This window comes from Neophocaena asiaeorientalis, unplaced genomic scaffold (assembly GCF_003031525.2).
Source record: "Neophocaena asiaeorientalis asiaeorientalis breed wild unplaced genomic scaffold, Neophocaena_asiaeorientalis_V1.1 scaffold123, whole genome shotgun sequence".
Lineage (NCBI taxonomy): Eukaryota > Metazoa > Chordata > Mammalia > Artiodactyla > Phocoenidae > Neophocaena > Neophocaena asiaeorientalis.
This window is the reverse complement of record NW_020173666.1, coordinates 103,930-123,665: the sequence shown is the minus strand read 5'-3', so window position 1 is coordinate 123,665 and position 19,736 is coordinate 103,930. Positions and strand designations below refer to the sequence as shown.

Genomic DNA, 19,736 nt, shown 5'->3' with positions numbered 1-19,736 from the left:
AACTGGGCAGTTTTCAAGCACAGAGAGTTACTTCTTCCTACTGTCCTTTCTTTATCCACCACCTGCATCTTCACCCCCGTTTGCAGCTAACCCTCCATTTTAAGCTCCCATCTCCCCATTTACCGTTGGATCCTTTGAGCATCTTCCCTTCTTTCAGCAAAAGTTTGAAAAGGAAACACCTAGGAGGAACAGCAGTGGGAAGCCAACCTTCACCATTACCTGATTTTTCCAACCTGTTACAAAGTGCAACTAATAAAATCAAGAGGGAGCATCATTCCTTGTGCACGTTAAACACTCATGGTACACCAACACCAAATGAAGGGGCCGAGTTTTGACAATGTGATGAATACCCTTGTGGAAGTGGCTGGTGAAATGGCACTCCTTGAAGGCCCATATTTCACTAACTTGGCAAAACTTCGTTTCAAGGTCATTTCCAAATGCTCGTCTTGTGCAGAGCAGCATGCATAGAGCAGCAGTAGCATGGCACCAGGTCAATCCATTAGTCATTGCTAGAGTGAGCCTTCTGTGGAGAGGCAGCCTGCTTCAGAGTCAGATGGGCTTGAGAAAAGCATGCCAAGAAAACTTGAAGATTTGAAATGTTACAGAAAAGAAGGTTGCTGCATCTTTTAGTTGCCTACTATCCTTGCAGACGGTGGCTTTTCATATTTTTATGCAAATATTACATCTCTACCCAGTGTGAAAGCCGGGTTAAAAAATGTGGTAAGTGAGTCTGTGCATATGTCTTCAATTGAGAACAGTGCTGAGTGCCAAACTTTGACCAAGCTAATCAGACTGTAGGTCTGTGTGAAAGCCTGAAGTGGTGGAATTTAGTTGCCATAGCTGAAATTAAACAAATAAATGAGACACCATGGAATGCAGCAAAATATCTGTGGTCTGATTAGTTCATATTTGCCATATGTGTGAATATTAGCGGCAAATTCTGAGTTTAAGTAAAGTTCTTTTCAAGAAGTGCAACTGAGGGCAAATGCTTAGAAATAAATAAAGAAGATCTGAAGTCTACGTCCAAAGAGAAATATTTTACATTTTATATGAGCTTTTAAGGAACTTCATTAACTTTTTAGGTTAGGAGTATATACAAATTCCGTGTTGCTACAAATACAAGATTTCCACCAGGGCATCTTCCCTGGAAGTTTTAGACAGAGTTTGACACTAATTTGTCACTTACTATATGATGATAAGTTGAAATCATTAGCTAAGGGATTTACTTTATTTTATTTTACCTTACCTTATCTTCTCCCGTCCTACTTTAGAGGATTTACATTTATTTGGCCTACTATGTGGCAGGCACTGGGCTATGTACTTCCATGGCTATAATCTCATGAATTCCCACAACAAGCTTTAAATTCCCCACTAGTGGAACTCGGCAGAGAAATTTAGAAAGACTGTTGGGCAGAGAATGCTATTCTGATTAGCCTCTTAAATCCCATACACTAAACTGTTTCCACAGAATAATAAAACTGGAGAAAACTACAGAGGTCACTTGGTTCAGTTCCCTTTTCTAGGTGGCTCACAGGTCTGCATCTATTTGAAGTGCGGCAAACAGAAACAGAGCGGCTTTTTTTGAGTTAACCTGGTGTGAGAAAGAGAATAGAGCAAAAAAGACATTCTGCTGTGTGTGCGGTCACGGCAACAAGGATGTATAGAAAGGAATGTTTATTAACATCGATCTTTTTACCCTACACATATAGATAGTAGCAATGTGGACAGCAGCACGTGGACCTATAAGATAATTAGATCTATTACCAGATCACATGAATTAATGTATCTGATAAGGATGAAAAAGTTTGCATTAAAGGGAAACATTTCCACCAATCAGGGCTAATCTTTGCACTTAGGTTAAAACATACCTTAATTAGATCATTAGGTGCAAGCTCCTTCTCTGAATATGGATATGGCAGAACAATAGGAAAAAAATCACTCTTGCTTAGATGAGAAGGAAAATAATTTAAAATGCCAAGAATGTTTACCAGTGTCTTGATGAAATACGTTTGTGAGCTATAACGACAATTCATGTTGAAAGACATCTCTTTAACTCGATGTTAAAGCTCCATGGAGAGAGTCCCTCGGTACAGTAAGTGCCGTGGGGTCAGGCAGCTCAGCATTCTACTCCCAGCTAGTCCCCTCGCCAGCGGGGTGAGCTTGGACAAGTGGACGTCATTTTCAGTAACAGTTACTGCTGCCTGCTCTTCCTGTCTGCCACCACGTATGTCATCATCATCTAAATACCTGTCTTGACCTTAGGAATCAACCATCCTCTCCACGCACAGTTACAACGTGGTTATAATTTACTGCTCTGAAAAATCAATTATGTTGTTACTGACTTTACTCAGAGTGTTGTCTCCAAAGCAGCTTCAGCTCAATGACACAAACTTAGGCACCGCAATTCAAAACAAAGAATACATCATTTTATTAAACCCCAGTATATCCATTCAACGATCCTCAAGTTCTTAGTCCTGCAGCTTCCCCAGAGCCCATCCCATATTTGCACTGCATTTAACAAGCTGGAATTCCCTAGGAATACGTCTTAGGGTCCTGCAATTTGTGGAAAAACAAAAATAACAACTTTAAATCTTAGCTTAACCACACTGGTCAGGTAAGAATGACGTGGAAGCTTTAGTGTAGAGAACAGTGAAACTGCCGAAAAAGTTAATGGAAGCTTGGACAACACTAACACGCAAGGACGACTGCACCTGCCAAGTCATGTGAAAGTGTGAAAACAAATCTAGACAAGCTGAAGCCTGCTCAGGGGAGAGAGTGTGATGAAGGGTGTGTATACCATTTCCTCAGTAAATGTTTACCGAGCGTGCACTTAATCCCAGACACTATGCTAGGTTTTGGAGGAAAGGATAAAAAATTTTGTTGTCCTTTATGGCCTCATAGCCAATTGGAGGAGTAAGCAAGTAACTGAACAGTAACCAAATAATGTGATGAGAGAAAACATAGGTGTATAAACAAAGTGTTATGAGGGCAGTGAGAAGACCTACTCAGATGCCGAGGAGCCTCTGGACTACTTCACTCATAGGTGGTGTCTGAGAAAGAAATGCAGAAAGGGGGCATCAGTTCTTCTAGAAAAGTAACTGAGGCAGCAGTGCGGAGACAGGTCTGGCGATGAGACAGTGGGGAGGAGAGAGATGAATTGAGCTTGTTTCCTCAGTTCAGTTGAATGATGATGAAGCCTTGAACTAAAGCAAGGACGGTGGAGGTTAGGAGGCTGGGGCAGACTCGACAGCTACTTTGGAGGTATATACGATATGACTTGCCAACTAACTCTGAGGGGTTCTGGTGAAAAGGAGCTTTTAGATGAATCTTGCCATGATTGAGATGGAGATGCAAGATGGGGTTACAAGATTTAGAGGAGGGGTTAATGAGGTTGTTTCAATATGTTTATCTCAAGGTCCTTGTGTCAAATGCAGAGTGTGATGCCCTATGAGACACTGGACCAGGAAGTACAGACTTGGGAATAACTCTTGTAGGGCAGAGACTGAAGTCATGAGGGAGAGCGAGACCGTTTTGGAAGAGAACATGAGGAGAACAAATAGGACTGGTGTTTCAATCTTGAACAATGGATGAAGGGACTGGGCAGATTTGGACTTAAAAAGAACGGAAGGCTCAGTTCCTTGTGAGAGCCTTTCCTAAGCTGAAGACCCCATGGTCTTGGTCTACTGCTGAAGCTCCATCATCAGGGATGCTCAGGCAGAGACTGAATTTGCCATTATATTGTTCAAGTTATTCAAGTATCACATGGTGTATGGACCAGATGATCTTTAGAGTCGCTTCTCAAGTCCAAGATTCTGGCATTCTGTGCCTCTGTGACGGAAAATGCAGCTTTTCTCCCACTTCACTTTCTTTGGCAGCCATCATTGATGCTTGCTGAGGTTGGAACTTCAATTAAAAGGGAACTGGAAAGGATATAGGGATGGACTTCTGCCAAGGAGTTAAGTCTGTGGCTAATGAATGATCTGTCTGTGGTAGTGAAGAAGGAAGCCAGTTCCCAGGACAACACCTGCCTGCCTGTCCCCACCCGTTCCCCAACTATGAAGAGCTAAGGGCAGATGGATGGGAAACATACGAATGAAGTTTACTTTGAAATATCTATGGATTTAAGGATTAGGGGTAAGAAAACTTGAGTAAACCACTCTTTGGGTTTTGCTGACCCCAAAATATCTGAATATAATTTATAGACCTTTTGATGAACTCACACTACTGCTGGGCCTGCTCATCTATTAAATGTAGCAAGAAAAAGGGCAGAGTATAAGCCAAGTAATATTAGCCTTGAATTCTACCCTTGCATGGAAAATCAGTTCTACAAAGGAATTTGTGATGGCAGGAAGTTACTTTAAAAAGCCATCTGGCTATTACCCTAGAGAAAAAATACCCAAATAAAGCAATCAATATATGGAAGAGCTTTTCAATACATTTGATCCAGGCTATTACTTATCTGGCCCGTGGCTCTTAGATGTTCCAAGGACCCATGGTGTGTTCTTCAGACATCAATTCTGGCCTTTTCAGGTAAGAGAAACAATATATGTACAACCAATAAGCCCCTTTGGGGGGACAGCAGGCCCTGCATGCAAGATTTGGCTGCAGTGCAGCTGAATTTGAAAAGTGAAGTAAAATACAAGTTAGGAAAAAAGTGAATGGTTTGCGGTTGCATTCTCTGTCAACAATTATGGAGGGGAAACGAGAAAGAGTGGGGTGAAAGAGAACAAGAGAAAATGTGGACACAGAATATTGATAAAGTCGATTCATTCATGCAATAAATTAGGTACTGTTCCAGGTGCTAGGGATAAATCAGTCACTAAAACAAAGATCCCTGTCTTTGTGGAAATTAAATTCTAGACGAAGGAGATGGACAATAAGCTCTGAACACAACATATAAATAAAAGCATATAGTATGTCAAAGGCAGTAAGTGCCATGAGGGGGATAAGGAGAAAGGTACGGGGATTCTGGGGGGATGGGGTGGCTTCGGTGCCTAATAGGCTACTCAGCATAAGCCTTACTGAGAAAGTGCCATTGAGCAAGGATTTGAGGGGGGTGAGGAAGTGAGTTAAGCAGATCTCTGGTGGAGAGCATTCCAAGACAAGCAGAGTGCTTGGTGTGTTCGAAGAACAGAAAGGAGGCCAGCTCAATCTACTAACATCTACTGATTCGTCAAATGATTATTGAGTACCTATACTATGCCAAGGACTATGCCAGGCACTGAAGAGAGAAAAATTAATCCCCAAAGCTCAAGAAGCTATGAAGGAGATACGGTGTTCAAAACTGTGTGGTTTGGCCGTGACATTGTGTCTTCTTTATCCTAGGACATTTTTAATTCCCTTACCCCCCACCCCGGTCTTCCTCTTTCTCAACTCCTATTCAATCTCCCTCCTTGTCGTGGCCATTTCTCTTCTCACCCATGATGTTCCCTCCTTTCCTTTTCTCTTCTCCCTATCTTTTCTCCTTCCCCATCCTAGCCTCTCTATCTCCTCCTCTTCTTTCTTGCTTCTTTCAGGACTTTTTCTTTACCTTTGATTTTCTGTAGTTTAAAAGTGATACGCCTAGGCGCAGGGTTTTTTGTTTGTTTGTTTTGTTTTGTTTCGGCATTTATCCTGTTTGGTGTCCGCTGAGCTTCCTGGATTTGTGGTTTAAGGTCTAAAATTAATTTGAGGGAAATTCTCAGTCATATTTCTTCTGTTTCCTTCTCCTTCTTCTCCTTCTGGTAATCCCATCATGCATCTGTTACACCTTCAGTAGTTATCCCATAGTTTTTGGATGTCTATTCTGCTTTTTCAGTCTTTGTTCTTTTTGCCTTTCAGTTTTTGAGGATTCTGTTGATATATTTTCTAGCTCAGAGAGTCTTTCCTCAGCTGTGTCTAGTCTACTAATAAACCCACCAAAGGCATTCTTTATTTCTGTTACAGTGTTTTTTATTGCTAGCATTTCTTTTTGGTTCTTTCCTAGGATTTTCATCTCTCTGCTTACATTGCCCATCTGTTCTTGCATGACGCCTACTTTATCCCTTTGCATATTAACCATAGTTGTTCTAAATTCCAAGTCTGATAATTCCAACATCCCAGCCATGTCTGGTTCTGCTCTTCTAATTGTGTTTGTTGTCTTTGGTATGCCTTGGGATTTTTTTTTGGATAGCCGGACATGATGTACTGAGTAAAAGGAACTCCTGTAAAAGGCCTTTAGTAATATGGTGGTGAGGTGTCAGAGGAGGAAAAGTGTTCTACAGTCCTATGATTAGGACTCAGTCTTTTAGTGAGACTGTGCCTCTGGACTATGAACTTCCCAAGTGTTTCTTGGGGTTTTTTTTCCCCCTCAGGTAGGACAGGAAGGCTAGAGCCAGCTGGAGTTGGGTATGTCCCTCCTCCCAGGTCATGATACCTCAGCAGGTTAGACTCTGGTTAACTGGTTTCCATTAAGGTCAGGCTTTGTTAAGAGCTAAGTGTTCTGATGTATTGTATTTCACAATGGTTCCTTTTCTCTTCCCTCTGCTGTAAGCATGAGGGGATGTTTCTCTGAAACTTATTGTGGGAATCTGGTTGAGCTCCTGCAGGTAAATCTCACAATATTGTGGGAACCTCTCTATGCCGGGGCCACCCTGGACTTTCTCACTCTCGGGTTGTCCTCTCTGAGCCTCCAGTAATCCATCAATTACCATTCAGTTTTCCCTCCCCGGGTGCTGGTTCCCGCAGTGGTTTCTGCTCAGGAGACTCTGCTCCAGTTTAGTTGTAATTCTCTGTATTTGCTTGTCTGTCTCTCTAACCTTGGGGCAGTGGTTTGCTCTATGTTCTCCCTTCTCATATGGATCCAAGAAGAGTTGTTGATTTTTTCAATCTGTTTAGCTTTTTACCTGTTATGATGGAGTTGCAACTTCCAAGCTCCTCATATGTGGAACCAGAAAACCCTCTTCGTCTCTGCCTCACAAACTTGTTCAAAGGTTTCTCAAACATCATTTAAAAGAATACATTTTCTCAATTTACAATATTTCCAGGTGAAATAAAAAATAAGAAAGAAAATTGACAAAAGCTAAAATAAAATACCTTAAAATCCATTACTTATTTAAAAGAGACAGAATAATTGAATCTTCATGTCAAACTTTAGACGGGCAATATCTAACACAGGAGAATTGGGCTTGGTAGAACTAATGACCACAAATGAAAATTCACAATGGAAGAAGTTAAAATCAGTAAAATTTGACACGAGAAAAGCTTACGGACGAGAACAGTATTCAATAATTCTGAAAGTATCTGCCTCACTGTGGATGTAGCTCTCCTTCTTGTTCTTTGGGGTCTTATTTGTTTTCTTTGGGAGGTCCATTGGGAGCCTTGGAAAGAAGTTCCCAAGAAACTTCTGACCTCTGTTCCAGTCTTACTTTTATTTTTGAAAATTTTCAGATATCTTCTAGTTACTTTTGAATATATTGTGAAAATTGAGAAAGGTAGTTTTTTCATATGAAAAAGAAGGTCTTCTTTCAACCAACAACTTATTCTATGAAAGATCCAATATCAGGGTGGCAGACTCCATGGGTCATGAAATGCATAATCTTTTTATCCCAGAAAAGGAAAAATTCTATAAGTTGTATTATTTACCAAAAGAATAATGTCAAATTTGAGTTCCTGCAAAACCAGTGATCATCCAAGCAGTATTTAATGCCTTCTTTTCTGGGAAAGACAGATGTACAAAAACTTTGGTAATTACCAAATGTCAAAGTAATATTGAACAGAATAAACATTTGCCTAAATTAAGGTTCTCTTGAGGATCAGTTACATATAACAAGAACAACTGACAAATCAAGCATGATGAGAGGTGGGATTTATTTTTTTGTCTCCTGATAAATTCTATGGGGAATGAATAACTCCTGTTGTGATTAGAAGAACATCTAGGTCATGTCTGCTTAAAGATCTGTGGGATAATAATAATATCCTAACCTTCTGCTGTGCTTGGCATTCTCAAAAGCACTTTATAAACATTAATTAGGTCTTCAATAAGCTGAGACTGTCTTGTTGGTTTTTTCCTGTTATAGCATCGCTGAGAGTCTGCAATCTTTCTAGAGTTTAAATATTTATTTACTTATTGCTTTTAAAGTGTATTTACTCCATTGACAATGCTTTAAAATTATAATCAGCATTAGAGAAATGTTCACAGTTCTACTTTTGCAACTAAGAAACAAGCCAGAGTAACAACAGTGCTTCTCCTTGCCCGAGTGAACAGTCTGTTGGTCTGGGAAACTGTTTTCTTACTTACCTTCATCCACTTCAAACATGCCCTTCCCATCCTTTAAAACTGCATGTGTTTTTCTCATCCTGTAACTACACAGTGCCTACCAGGGTGCTTTGCATGTGGTGGGTTTTCAAAAAATGTTTGCTAGACTGAATTAAACCAAAGCTCAGCCCGCATATGTGGCAGCCATGCGGAATCCTACCACAACTATCTGTGACCACTCTCATTACATTTTGGAAACTCTGATTCATTTGCTGATATCGCTTCTGTTTTTCTTTTGTCTGATTCTCAGTGGACTGAGAATAAAAGGTGATAGAAAGAAATAAATGTAAACTTGACATTCTTTTAAGTTTCAAAAGCAACTACACAAACATCCTTTACATTATCAACACTTAGTGAATACCTAATGGGCAGGTATGCTGTTTGAATTTCTGGGAATACAAAGATAAATAGGTTTGCAAGGACAGAACAATTTTTGATTTTGGATATTGAACTGACTCCATTTAAATGTGCTATACTGGAGCTTCCCTGGTGGTGCAGTGTTTAAGAATCCACCTGCCAATGCAGGGGACATGGGTTTCGAGCCCTGGTCTGGGAAGATCCCACATGCCACAGAGCAACTAAGCCTGTGCGCCACAACTACTGAGCCTGAACTCTAGAGCCCGCGAGCCACAACTACTGAGCCTGTGTGTCAAAACTGCTGAAGCTCTTGCGCCTAGAGCCTGTGCTCTGCAACAAGAGAAGCCACCACAATGAGAAGCCCGTGCACCGCAATGAAGAGTAGCCCCCGCTCACCGCAACTAGAGAAAGCCCATGCGCAGCAGTGAAGACCCAATGCAGCCAAAATCAAATAAATAAATAAACAAACAAATAAATAAATGTGCTATACTTTATATGTTTGTATTTTTAGTTGTAGTAAATTAAAATTCTTTGTGTGGAGGGTGTGTGGGTGTGTGCTATTTTAATGCAGCCTGGAGATAAGCTAGTGTTTACACAGCAAGGGTGTATTACCCTTCTATTCACCCATTTCCTCTTCCCTTCTGCAAATAAATTCTAGGATTGCTTGCTGAGAGAAAAGAGGAAGACAATGGAAAGAAAGAGATAGGATATTTTCCTTTAGTTATAATCATGTCTAACTTTTGGCAACTTTAGTGTAAATCAAAATTGAAATCCCTGTGGATTTCAGACCCTGTAAGTTTTCTCTTATGCCTGTTTGAATGCTGCAAATTCAAGACTGACTTGATGATTCTCCTGAAATGGTGTCATGATAGACTTATACACTGCATCTCAGTTCTGCGGTTCAGGGCTCTGGATCCCTAGAAATTATGTTGAGATTCTTCAAACAATGAATATGATTCTATACGTAAGAACAGAGTACATTCTCTCTTGGAATTCTTGTAGTTATAAAGATCTAAGCAGGCAATGATAGTGAGCAGGCCTAGAGAGCCGTAAACCATTTGCAGAAATATTTGATGGTTACAAATTAAACTAGACAGTATTAAATAAAATATGTTCTATCCTCCTACATTCTTAGATATATTTTTGTAAAACAAAATAAAAAATATGATTGGATGAGTAGTAAAATTTATAAATTACAAATGTAAATATTTAGTATAATATAAATATCCCCAAATTTTATTTTCTTGCCTTCATTTCAGCAAATTCACTAAATATGTTTTTATAATGGAAATTCTTACAAAACTGGAGCTCTACTGACAGTATTAATCTAAAATATCAATTAAAAATAAAATTTAATTATAATTAAAGTGTATACAACTTGAGTGCTTTCATCAAAATATGAACATTAAATAAATGTAAAAATTTTAATGAATTATTTTCATACTTTAAAATTAGATATTCAGAAGTAGCTATTAAAATTAAAGGCAAATACAAACTATAATTAATTAAATACAATTTTTAAGAAGCTGAAAATGCTGATTTAATTTTTTGATGTTTCATAAATCATATTACACATTTTTTATAAAGATTAAATTATTCATGATTGCAGCACTGAATGCTCATATTTTAATTGCCAATCCAAAGCATCAGCATCATGTTTTATGCATGATGTATTTAAAGTTTCACATATACATATTTAGAGTAATGTAAATTGTTTAATATTGCAAAATATTCCTCAGCCATCAAATGCAACTTCTTTGTTAGTAATTCTGGAACCATGAATTGGAACATGAAAAAAAGCCAAGAAATGGTCATTCAGCTTTTCTAAGACAAAATTCACTGGGAAAGAAACCTATTGAGCTCATATTATCTGAGAGGACTTGACATGTTCGTTAATTTATTTTTCCCTTTCCTAAATATTTCTGTCACTCAAATCCTCCTTGCATTTCTAAGTAGTGTTTTTCTCCAGGAGTGAGAATTTTAACCCATCAAAGTGAATCAAGGGAAAATTAGGAGCGTCCAGCTGAAGTTCTAATAACTTCATACAAACTTAATAAACCATTCATTCGCAACATTAGATGGTGCCAGGATCTGCAAAGATTGTGATTTATTCTCTAACCAGAAGGTAACACTGTACAGTTTAGGGATGTAGACAACAGGCCAGATTGCCCAGGACTCTTCTTCTATAGCACATGATGTAATCATTTGTTCTCAGCTAAGGCCCTTCTGGTGTCAGAAACCTTCTAAGCCTCAGTTTCTTCATCTGTACAAGGGATAATAATTTCTTGTTCGTAGAGCCACTATGAAAATTAAATTACATAGCCTGGCACACAGTAGGTTATCGAAAAATAGTAGTTATTAGTATTGACTGGCAAAGAATTATGGGGACTGGCTGTACTGCATTAGTCATCAATCTAATGATTAGGTACTGCTCTTCCTATATGCCAGGTGGCTGAGCAGAGACGCAGGATTCGAAGGATGCCATTTTGCACTAGCTGTATAACATTTTTGCGGACACGTACCATGGAGAAATGAAAGTGCGGGGCCAGCACAGCTAATAGCAGAGCAAACTCGGCTTGTAAAAGTGGGGAAAGGCTCCATGAAGAAGACAGTATACAAGCTGGCAGGATAAGCAAGAGTTTCCCAGTGAAGAATAGGAAGGGCATTGGGGGCAGAGGACTGCAAAGACTTGGGAGTTATGAAAGCATTTCCACATTCAAGAAAAGCAAAAAGTTGGAGAGAGGCAGAGTAACCATGTCAGGCTCCTGGTTAAATTTAATTGACAAGACCCAACAGATTTGTTTGTAGCTAGACCTGAGGTGCCATGTTAATCATTCTACAGTGTGGCTCTAATTGGACTCAAGGAAAATTCCAGTTCTCTGAGATGTGCTACTTTTGAGGCGTTGGCTTACAAAAGGTTTGATCAATGGCCCTCAGTACAATAATGTTTGTTTGTTACTACACAGCATTTTCTTAAAATATACCAAAATTGGGGGCAGAAGGGAAACACTTGCTTTGGACCTCAGATGCGTGATTTCCAGTTCTTCATTCCCCTATAATTTCTGTCATGGATTGCCCTTTTCACTAGGAGCACCCAAGGACATATTCTAAAAATTGATGTAACCAAAAAATGCAGGCTTCTTAGTTAATTAGTTAACTAAGTTAAAACAGTGCTCAATTCCAGAGATGGAAAGGGAAGATGACACAAAATTTCTCTGCAGAAAATATACCCTCAAATCTTGTCAAGCAATGTGCAAACCAGCCAAAGTATTTGATCTGAAACTTGTGAAGGTAACATCATTGCTAAAGCATCCGAAAGAATTAGACTGAGAAGAAGGAAAAGACCTCGAAGCTGCAGGCAAATACCCTGGGATGGGCAGACCCTGACAAGGTGGACGACCACTGCTAAGGACACCTCCAACGCCTGTGACTCTCCCAGGGAAAGTAACAGCCCTGCCTCTCCTCCAGGGGGAAATTCTCCAAGTACACTGGTTACTTTCAACACAATCTCACTGATGGGAAGCGGAGGAGGCACGGGGTGTCCATAGTGGTGCAGGTGGGAATCAATCCTTAGTCTCCAACAGGGGACAAGCCTTTGAATGGCACAGAAATTAAATCCGTCCTGGAGTGAGCCAATTGTATTATACCGAACACCACTGACACCTCTTATAAACTGTGGATTCATCTACTATGTAGTTTTAATGGTGACTCAATTTCATGAGAAGACATTTTTTATTTATGTTCAGTTTTCTTCTCTAACTGTACTCTCTCGTTATAATTTTCAATTCACAGCTTATTTAGGTAGATTCTGCGGACAGTCTAAATTAGAAAACAGCTCTTTAGTAGGTTTTTTTTTTAAATAAAAGGAAATCATTTGTTTTAGTCCACTTACCATTCCATGATTCAGCCACCCTGGGATAAAATTATCAAGCAACTTCGGGTAAATCATCTCTCTGTCATAGGCATAAATGATCCAGAACACCGCTACAACGAACTGGAAGGGAAAAAGAGATCCTTTATTTCAAAGGCACCAACTGTCCACAGAATACAATTTGTTGGTTATCTATTGTTCAAAGAACCCAACAAAACTATAATTTATAATGAAAGACAAATCAGTAAGCCAGCTAATAACTGCAAAGATTGTTCTAACTTCATCCCATTAGTGGTAACTGTTGGGGTCCCTCCTCTTTCCTTGATCTCCCAACTGTGTTCTCTCAGGCGAAGGGCTCTGTTTGTGAGGGAGAGAGAGATGGCCTCTCTGACATCTGGAACAGCTCCCTTCCAGGGCTAAGTGTGTTGGTTTGATTCCTCTCAAGAGGGTTTAAAAGTTCATTGGTGGTTTTTTGGATCCCATTCCCCACTGTACAGCGTTAGAACACATTCAAGAAGCTGTAGTGTATTTTCCTTGAACCCATCATGTGGTTTAAATTAATCTTCACGTTCTCAAGTTTCTATTTCATCACTCACAGCATTGAAATCACTACTATAAAATGTCCCAAAGTCACAATTCCAGCAAATGTATTAATTTATATAGCCTAAGCGGGGGCTTTAGCGACACGGAGAAGCAGAGTGTACGAACAGTTAAGGAAGATTTCCTAATTTATGAATAATTCATAAATTCATCTGGATTCCAGAGGTTTATTTTGACCCATCAGCAACATCATCAAAAAAAGCGAGGAGAGTACTCCATTTATTATCTTATCTTTCCTCAAACTAATGGTGAGAGAAGAAGCTCCGATAGAATAAAGAAATGAATGGCCCAAGGACTTCACCATAGAATTTTTTTTAAAAAAATGAATGCTTTTGTAGATAGTCTATAAATGTAGCATGTAGAAAAGGGAATGAACCATCCCAGAGGGAGGTCTCATAGTCTCTTCAGAGTTACGTGTCAAAATAATAAATACTACGGCATGATAAAATGTGGCATGAATGTTAAACAGAAACAATTTTATCTCATTTCTTGTAAGTCATCCATGCCCTGACATTTTATTAATAATATAAATTTTATTGCCACTTTTTATAAAACTCTTGGTGTTTATAGCTCAAGGCTAGTAATCAGAAGGATTCCAAAGTTCTTTTAGAAGTACGTCAGTTATCACACGGATAGTCTTAGCCCGAAAAAAAATTCACCCTTAAAACCCAGGATGTTATGAACATTCACTGATTCATAAAACACATTGAATGATAATTACAATAGGCAACTGTAGATAACACACGTAGTTTTAATACCAGATTAGGGTCCCCAGTTATTTATCCTGCTTTTGGGGCAACTATTTTCACCCAGTGGATAAACGCACAAGAGGAAAAAAGAAAAAAACATCTATTACTAGCTTAAGGTTAACTATCGTCAGGATCTTTCCAAGTACAACAAATAATTTTTGAATTATCCGCAATTTGGGTTTGTTCATTCCACTACTAACTTCATGTGTATTGAATATCAGTGTTCCCTGCCCTCAGACCTGGGTGGGCTCCATGCTTTACAGTCTTGTTACACAAAGTGTGGTCCCATGGGTCAGCAGCACCCACGCCACCTGAGAGCTTTTTAGATGTGCAGAATGCTAGGTCCCAGCCTGACATGTTCTGATCCTGTATTTTAATAAGATCCTGAGGTCACTCCTATGCACATAAACGTTTGAGATGTCCTGCTTTGGAAGGCTCTGCTCCAGCCACCTGGAACCTCCTCCCTCGCCATGGAGTGAGGCAATCCCAGGTCCAAGTGGCTGGTCTACCCAGAGCCTGCACCCCCTCCCCTTCTAAACCACATCCTGGGAAACCATGACCCTGGAATTTCCTGCCTAAGTAGACACAAGTATGCCTCAGGGCCTGTGTGGGTCTCCTTCTCGGGTCTGACCCTGGAAGACTGACTGTGCAATAAATGTTTGTATCCCTTGACCAGAGGGATGGTTAAGGGGTATTTATTCCTGTAGGATGAGAACCAAAGTTTTACATGTGGCCTGGGTGTCCATACACGTTTCAATCCTGGATGGAGCCATCAGTAAAATCTTTCCTGCTTTGGAAGGCTCTGCTCCAGCCACCTGGAACCTCCTCCCTCGCCATGGAGTGAGGCAATCCCAGGTCCAAGTGGCTGGTCTACCCAGAGCCTGCACCCCCTCCCCTTCTAAACCACATCCTGGGAAACCATGACCCTGGAATTTCCTGCCTAAGTAGACACAAGTATGCCTCAGGGCCTGTGTGGGTCTCCTTCTCGGGTCTGACCCTGGAAGACTGACTGTGCAATAAATGTTTGTATCCCTTGACCAGAGGGATGGTTAAGGGGTATTTATTCCTGTAGGATGAGAACCAAAGTTTTACATGTGGCCTGGGTGTCCATACACAGGCATGAAACCGTTTCAATCCTGGATGGAGCCATCAGTAAAATCCCTTTACCTTTGCCACATAGTGTAATTTAATCATGACAGCGACATCCCATCACAGTCACAAGTCCCCTTCCATACTCAAGGGGAGGGGATTATACAGGCCTGTGTAGCAGGGGGCAGAATCTTTGGGCCGTCTTAGATTCCTGCTTACCATATGCTTCTACTCTTCTTTTCCAATATTGTTTTGGCTATTTTAAGTCCTTGGCATTTTCATTTAAATTTTAGAATCTCAGCTTGTGAATTTCTACAAAAACATCCCCCTAGAATTCTGATTATGACTGTACTGAATCAGTATATTCAATATGAGGAGAAAAGACATCTTAACAGTATTGAGTCTTCTAACCTATGAACATAATTTATGTCTCCATTTATTAAGACCTTTAATTTCTCAATGTTCGTAGTCTTCAGTGACAGCTCTTGCACATATTTTAAGTCTACCACTAAGCATTTTATGTTTTTTCTGCTATTGTAAATTTTTTTTTTACATTCTTTGTTTGCTAGCATATAAAAACACAAATGATTTTTTGTATATTGACGTGGTATCCTGTATCTTTGCTAAATTCACTTAGTCATTTGAGTGGTTATGTTATAAATTATTTTTGGTTTTTCTATGTACACGATCTACAAATGAAGACAGTTTTTCTTCTTTCTTTACAATCTGTGTGCCTTTTCATTCTTTTTCTTTTCTTATTGCACAATGTTGACCAGAAGTGATGAAGAGTGAGCATCTTTGTCTTCTTCCCTACTTAGGGAAAGTGTTCAGTTTCTCAACATTTCAGTTTAATATTAATTGCAGGTCTTTCTTAGGTGTCTTTTATCAAGTTGAGGAAAATCTCTCTTATTCTTAATTTATGTATGTAATGAATGAGTGCTGAATTTTTTCAGATAGCTTTGCTGCATATCTTCAGGTGACCATATATTTTTTTCTCCTTTATTCTGTTAATATGATGAATGACAGCAATTGATTTTTAATGTTAAACCAACCTTTAATTCCTGGTCATTATGATGATCTTTTTTTATTTAATTATTTTAATTTTTTATTTTATAATATTTTATATATTATTGGATTCGACTTGCTGATATTTTAAGGAGTTTTTTCCATCTTTATTCATAAAGTATATCAACGTCTAGTTAGTTTTTGTTTTTTCTCATAACGTCATTTTCTAATATTGGTTACAGGATAATGCTGGCCTCAAAAAATAAAGTGGGAAGTGTTCTCTCCTCTATTTTGTGAAGGACTTTGTGCAAGGTTGGTATTATTTCTTCCTTACCTATTTGATATACTTCTCCAGTGGCATCATCTGGACTTACAAGTTTTCTTGTGAGAAGATTTAATTGTGAATTCAATTTCTTTAATAGATACAGAGGTTTCAGGTTTTCTATATTTTCTTGAGTTACTCTTAGTCATTTTTGCCTTTTATAGATTTTCTCCATTTCATCTAAATTTTTGAGTTTATAAAGTTGTTCTTAATATTCTGCTATGGAAATCAGCAAATGCTACAAATCAGGTAGTTTATCCTTAGAGAGCTGGTTGTTAAAGTTTGCCAGCACATCACTCTGGAGAGCAACTTTCTGTTCACCAGGAATGATCATTCATGGTGTCCCTACCACATATAAAGCATTGTGGGGTCGATACTTAATAGTGCAATTTGGCCAATTCTTTGACCCTTACCATAGATTGACAGAATTATATGGGTTATTAAAAGCAAAGTGATTTTCAAGAAAGTGTTAGTCACCCTTCTCGGTGTAACACTAGAAGATCAAGAGGTACAGCTAACCGAGTAATCAGCCTTCTAAACAATTCTGGAGATAAAAACACTGCACAGATGGTAGCTTCTTGGCTTCCTGCACTAACATCCTCTTGATGGTACGGTCATCAGCAAACCCAAAATAAGTTTGAACTCTACTACCAGGGCATGGATATGAACAAAAATAGGTTCTCTTGGACAGGCTAAGTGATAATGAAATGTCCTACTGTTGTGAAGAAGCGTCTTCTCTGGCCAGGACTGGTAGCCAGCTGTTCCTCAGCACACACCTGCTGCTTCTGTGCTGCCAGGACCAGAATACTGTACTTGAACTGAGAGTGGGAGAAGCACAGTCACTTCCGAGTTCTTCAAGCTTCCCAGACAAAACGCTTGTGTTACAGTGGTTATTGAGGCCTCATTTGAACCCCCCGGAAGGATTGGAAATAGACACAAAAGAAAACTGGATTCATACTTTGTCTCTTTTTGTAAGGAGTCTCTCATATGGAGTCCAGTAGAAGCTGAAGCTAATCAGCTTTGGTTTAATTCTAAGAAAAAGCTTTACTGATCAGTGGGAAATTCCTTGGAGTTTAGTAACACCAATTAGAATGCAAAGGATGTCACAGAGACATTTACCCTGAAGGAGGCTAAAATGTCACTTATCTGTAGATTGGTCTATGAAGGCCATTTAGCGTGATCTCAAACATCCACTGTTGAAGGAGGGAAGGAGGAACTAAATGAATGCATCTTTAAGTTTTCAGCTTCAACATGACTTGAGTTTATGGAATTGCTTTCCCTTTTAAAACAAATCTATTAGTACTCAGACTTTACTAATTACTGATTGGAAAACATTTAAATTCTCTTTTGGGCTCTACTCCTTTGCTTCTAGATTTCCCTTCCATGATTTTCTTTCCCATCGATTCTTTCCACGGTCATACTGTTGCTGAGAAGTAACATTTAGACATGTTTCCAGTTGTGATTTCTCTTTCCAAATGCACAAAGCATGAGAGTAAGTTGTGTGCTCTGGACTCTAGCTGGCTTTGTCTCTGATGGCCTCCACGCAGACAGTGAATGCCTCATTTTGACACGGCCCTTGTCTTCCCACTTTGCACATCTAGGAGATCCTGAGTCCGCAGGTGCTCTCCTTCTGGCTGACTTCCCTCAGCCACACCGTTAACTTCAGAAATGCACAGGGAAGCATAGGGCACTCTGAAATGTTACAGTATCTTTTGTTCCAGAGTACAGTTTTTTTCTAGTACTCACTCCTAGAAGTGTGACAAAGAATTCCTCTACTGTAACAATGAGGTTGTGAGTTACATTATATTTTTTTATGCTGTACATTCTACTCAAATTACTTTAAAACCAGAATCTCCATTTAGAGTTTCTAAAGCACATGTTGATGTTATACCTTTCTCATGGCTTTCATCTTTTTGGTAGAGTTTATAATTTCTCCATATTTACCCACACTTAGGTCTTTAATTATCTTTTCTGACTGAGTAATTATGTGAGAATAAAAACCCAACTCCTACAGGAGCCCGCATGATTTGATGCCTGCCTGTATTTCCAGCCTTCACTTGTACTGTATTCTTTCTTGCTCCCTAAGCTCCAATTGGCAATTTGATTGTTCCTAAAACTCATCATGTACTTTCCTGCCTCAGAACCACAGCATTTTCCACTCTATGCCCGGAGTGTCCTTTCCTCATTTTCATGTGGCTGGATCCTCTGCTCCTTCAGGTCTACTTTAGACAGCATGGAAGCCTCACCACTGTTCCATTATTTTCTATCAGAAACCCTGAGAGAAAATAGGCTTTTTCTTGTTGTTCAATTGTTCACTGTCTGGCTCTTTTATGAGAAAGTGAAGTCTCAGGAAGTAGGGACTTCTCTGTCTCGTTTACTGCTGTTTCCCCACTAAATGGCATATAACATGTTTTTGGTAAAAATTTGCTGAATAAATGAATAAAGGTGCATTGCTGTTCCTTGTATGTGTCAGACCCCACATGTACCAGAGAAGCAAGTACCTCTTTACTACTTCAATTTTCTTCCCATTGACCTAAGATTTCTCTTTTATGTTATCCACATTTTTTGTCCTCCTGTCTGTGAGGAGATAAGCCTTTCCTTCCAAGATTATTCTTTTAGCTCATCCCTTCTCAGGTCTTTTATCCGTTAGCTCTTCTTTTACCTGTTTACGTCTTCTATCATCTTAAAATAATCCTTCCCTGAATTTCTAGATCAAGATGGAAGACTAAAGGCTCTCTTTCTTGAAATCAACCAAGAATAAGGGGAGTAAGAAACAGAAAGAAACCAATGGAAGCAAGGAACATCCCTAATCCAATAATCACTCTTCTCAGCGGGCTGCCAAGTGTTAGGGAACTTGAACACGGTCAGAGGGAGACACTGATGTAAGAAACAAGATCTGAGGGCTCTCTGGTCTAGCGAGCAGAACGGAGAGATCGCTACAGGTGACACACTGTAAGGGACACTCTGTGACCCTTGCTGGGAACCAGAGCTCTGAGATGTATGGGAGCCCTGGGGAAACGTTCAGGTGTCAGAGGTGATGATGTTCAGTGTGGCAGTGGGCAAGCATGGCATCTCTGCAAGAAGCAGGATGTGGGCATGTGAGGTAAACAAGACAGGATCTGTGGTCACCAGCCTGAATGGACCGCTTCTGCTCACCTGATGATGACCAAGGTTTCTGTCACCATACGACAGGGCTGTGATCAATATGAATTAAAGGGAGAGAACTGAGTCAGACCCAGAAAGAAACCATTCTCCAGGGGAGGGCGGTGGTGGGAAACAGACAGAAATTCAAGCTGCCCTCACTCAGTTCCTTAGGCTGTCTCTAGTTCTAGCCTTTCACAAATCGCTGGCTCAGAAAGAACAAACCAATTTAAGGATGAGCAATCATTAAAAAAGAAATAGCATGGAAGGTATTCATTACATTACCACAAAAAAAGAGATACCACAAAAAAGAGAGCGAGAGAGAGC

At 39.6% G+C, this 19,736-nt stretch overlaps 1 protein-coding gene across 1 annotated transcript in view; it reads right to left on the bottom strand.

The window, feature by feature from the left end:
- The window catches only part of AIG1 (androgen induced 1), a 231,044-nt gene that overhangs the window by 129,154 nt on the left and 82,154 nt on the right, over nucleotides 1-19,736 (bottom strand). The window contains exon 3 of the mRNA XM_024748021.1: nucleotides 12,525-12,626. Coding sequence (XP_024603789.1) covers nucleotides 12,525-12,626 — 102 coding nt within the window. The remainder of the gene's footprint in view (nucleotides 1-12,524; nucleotides 12,627-19,736) is intronic.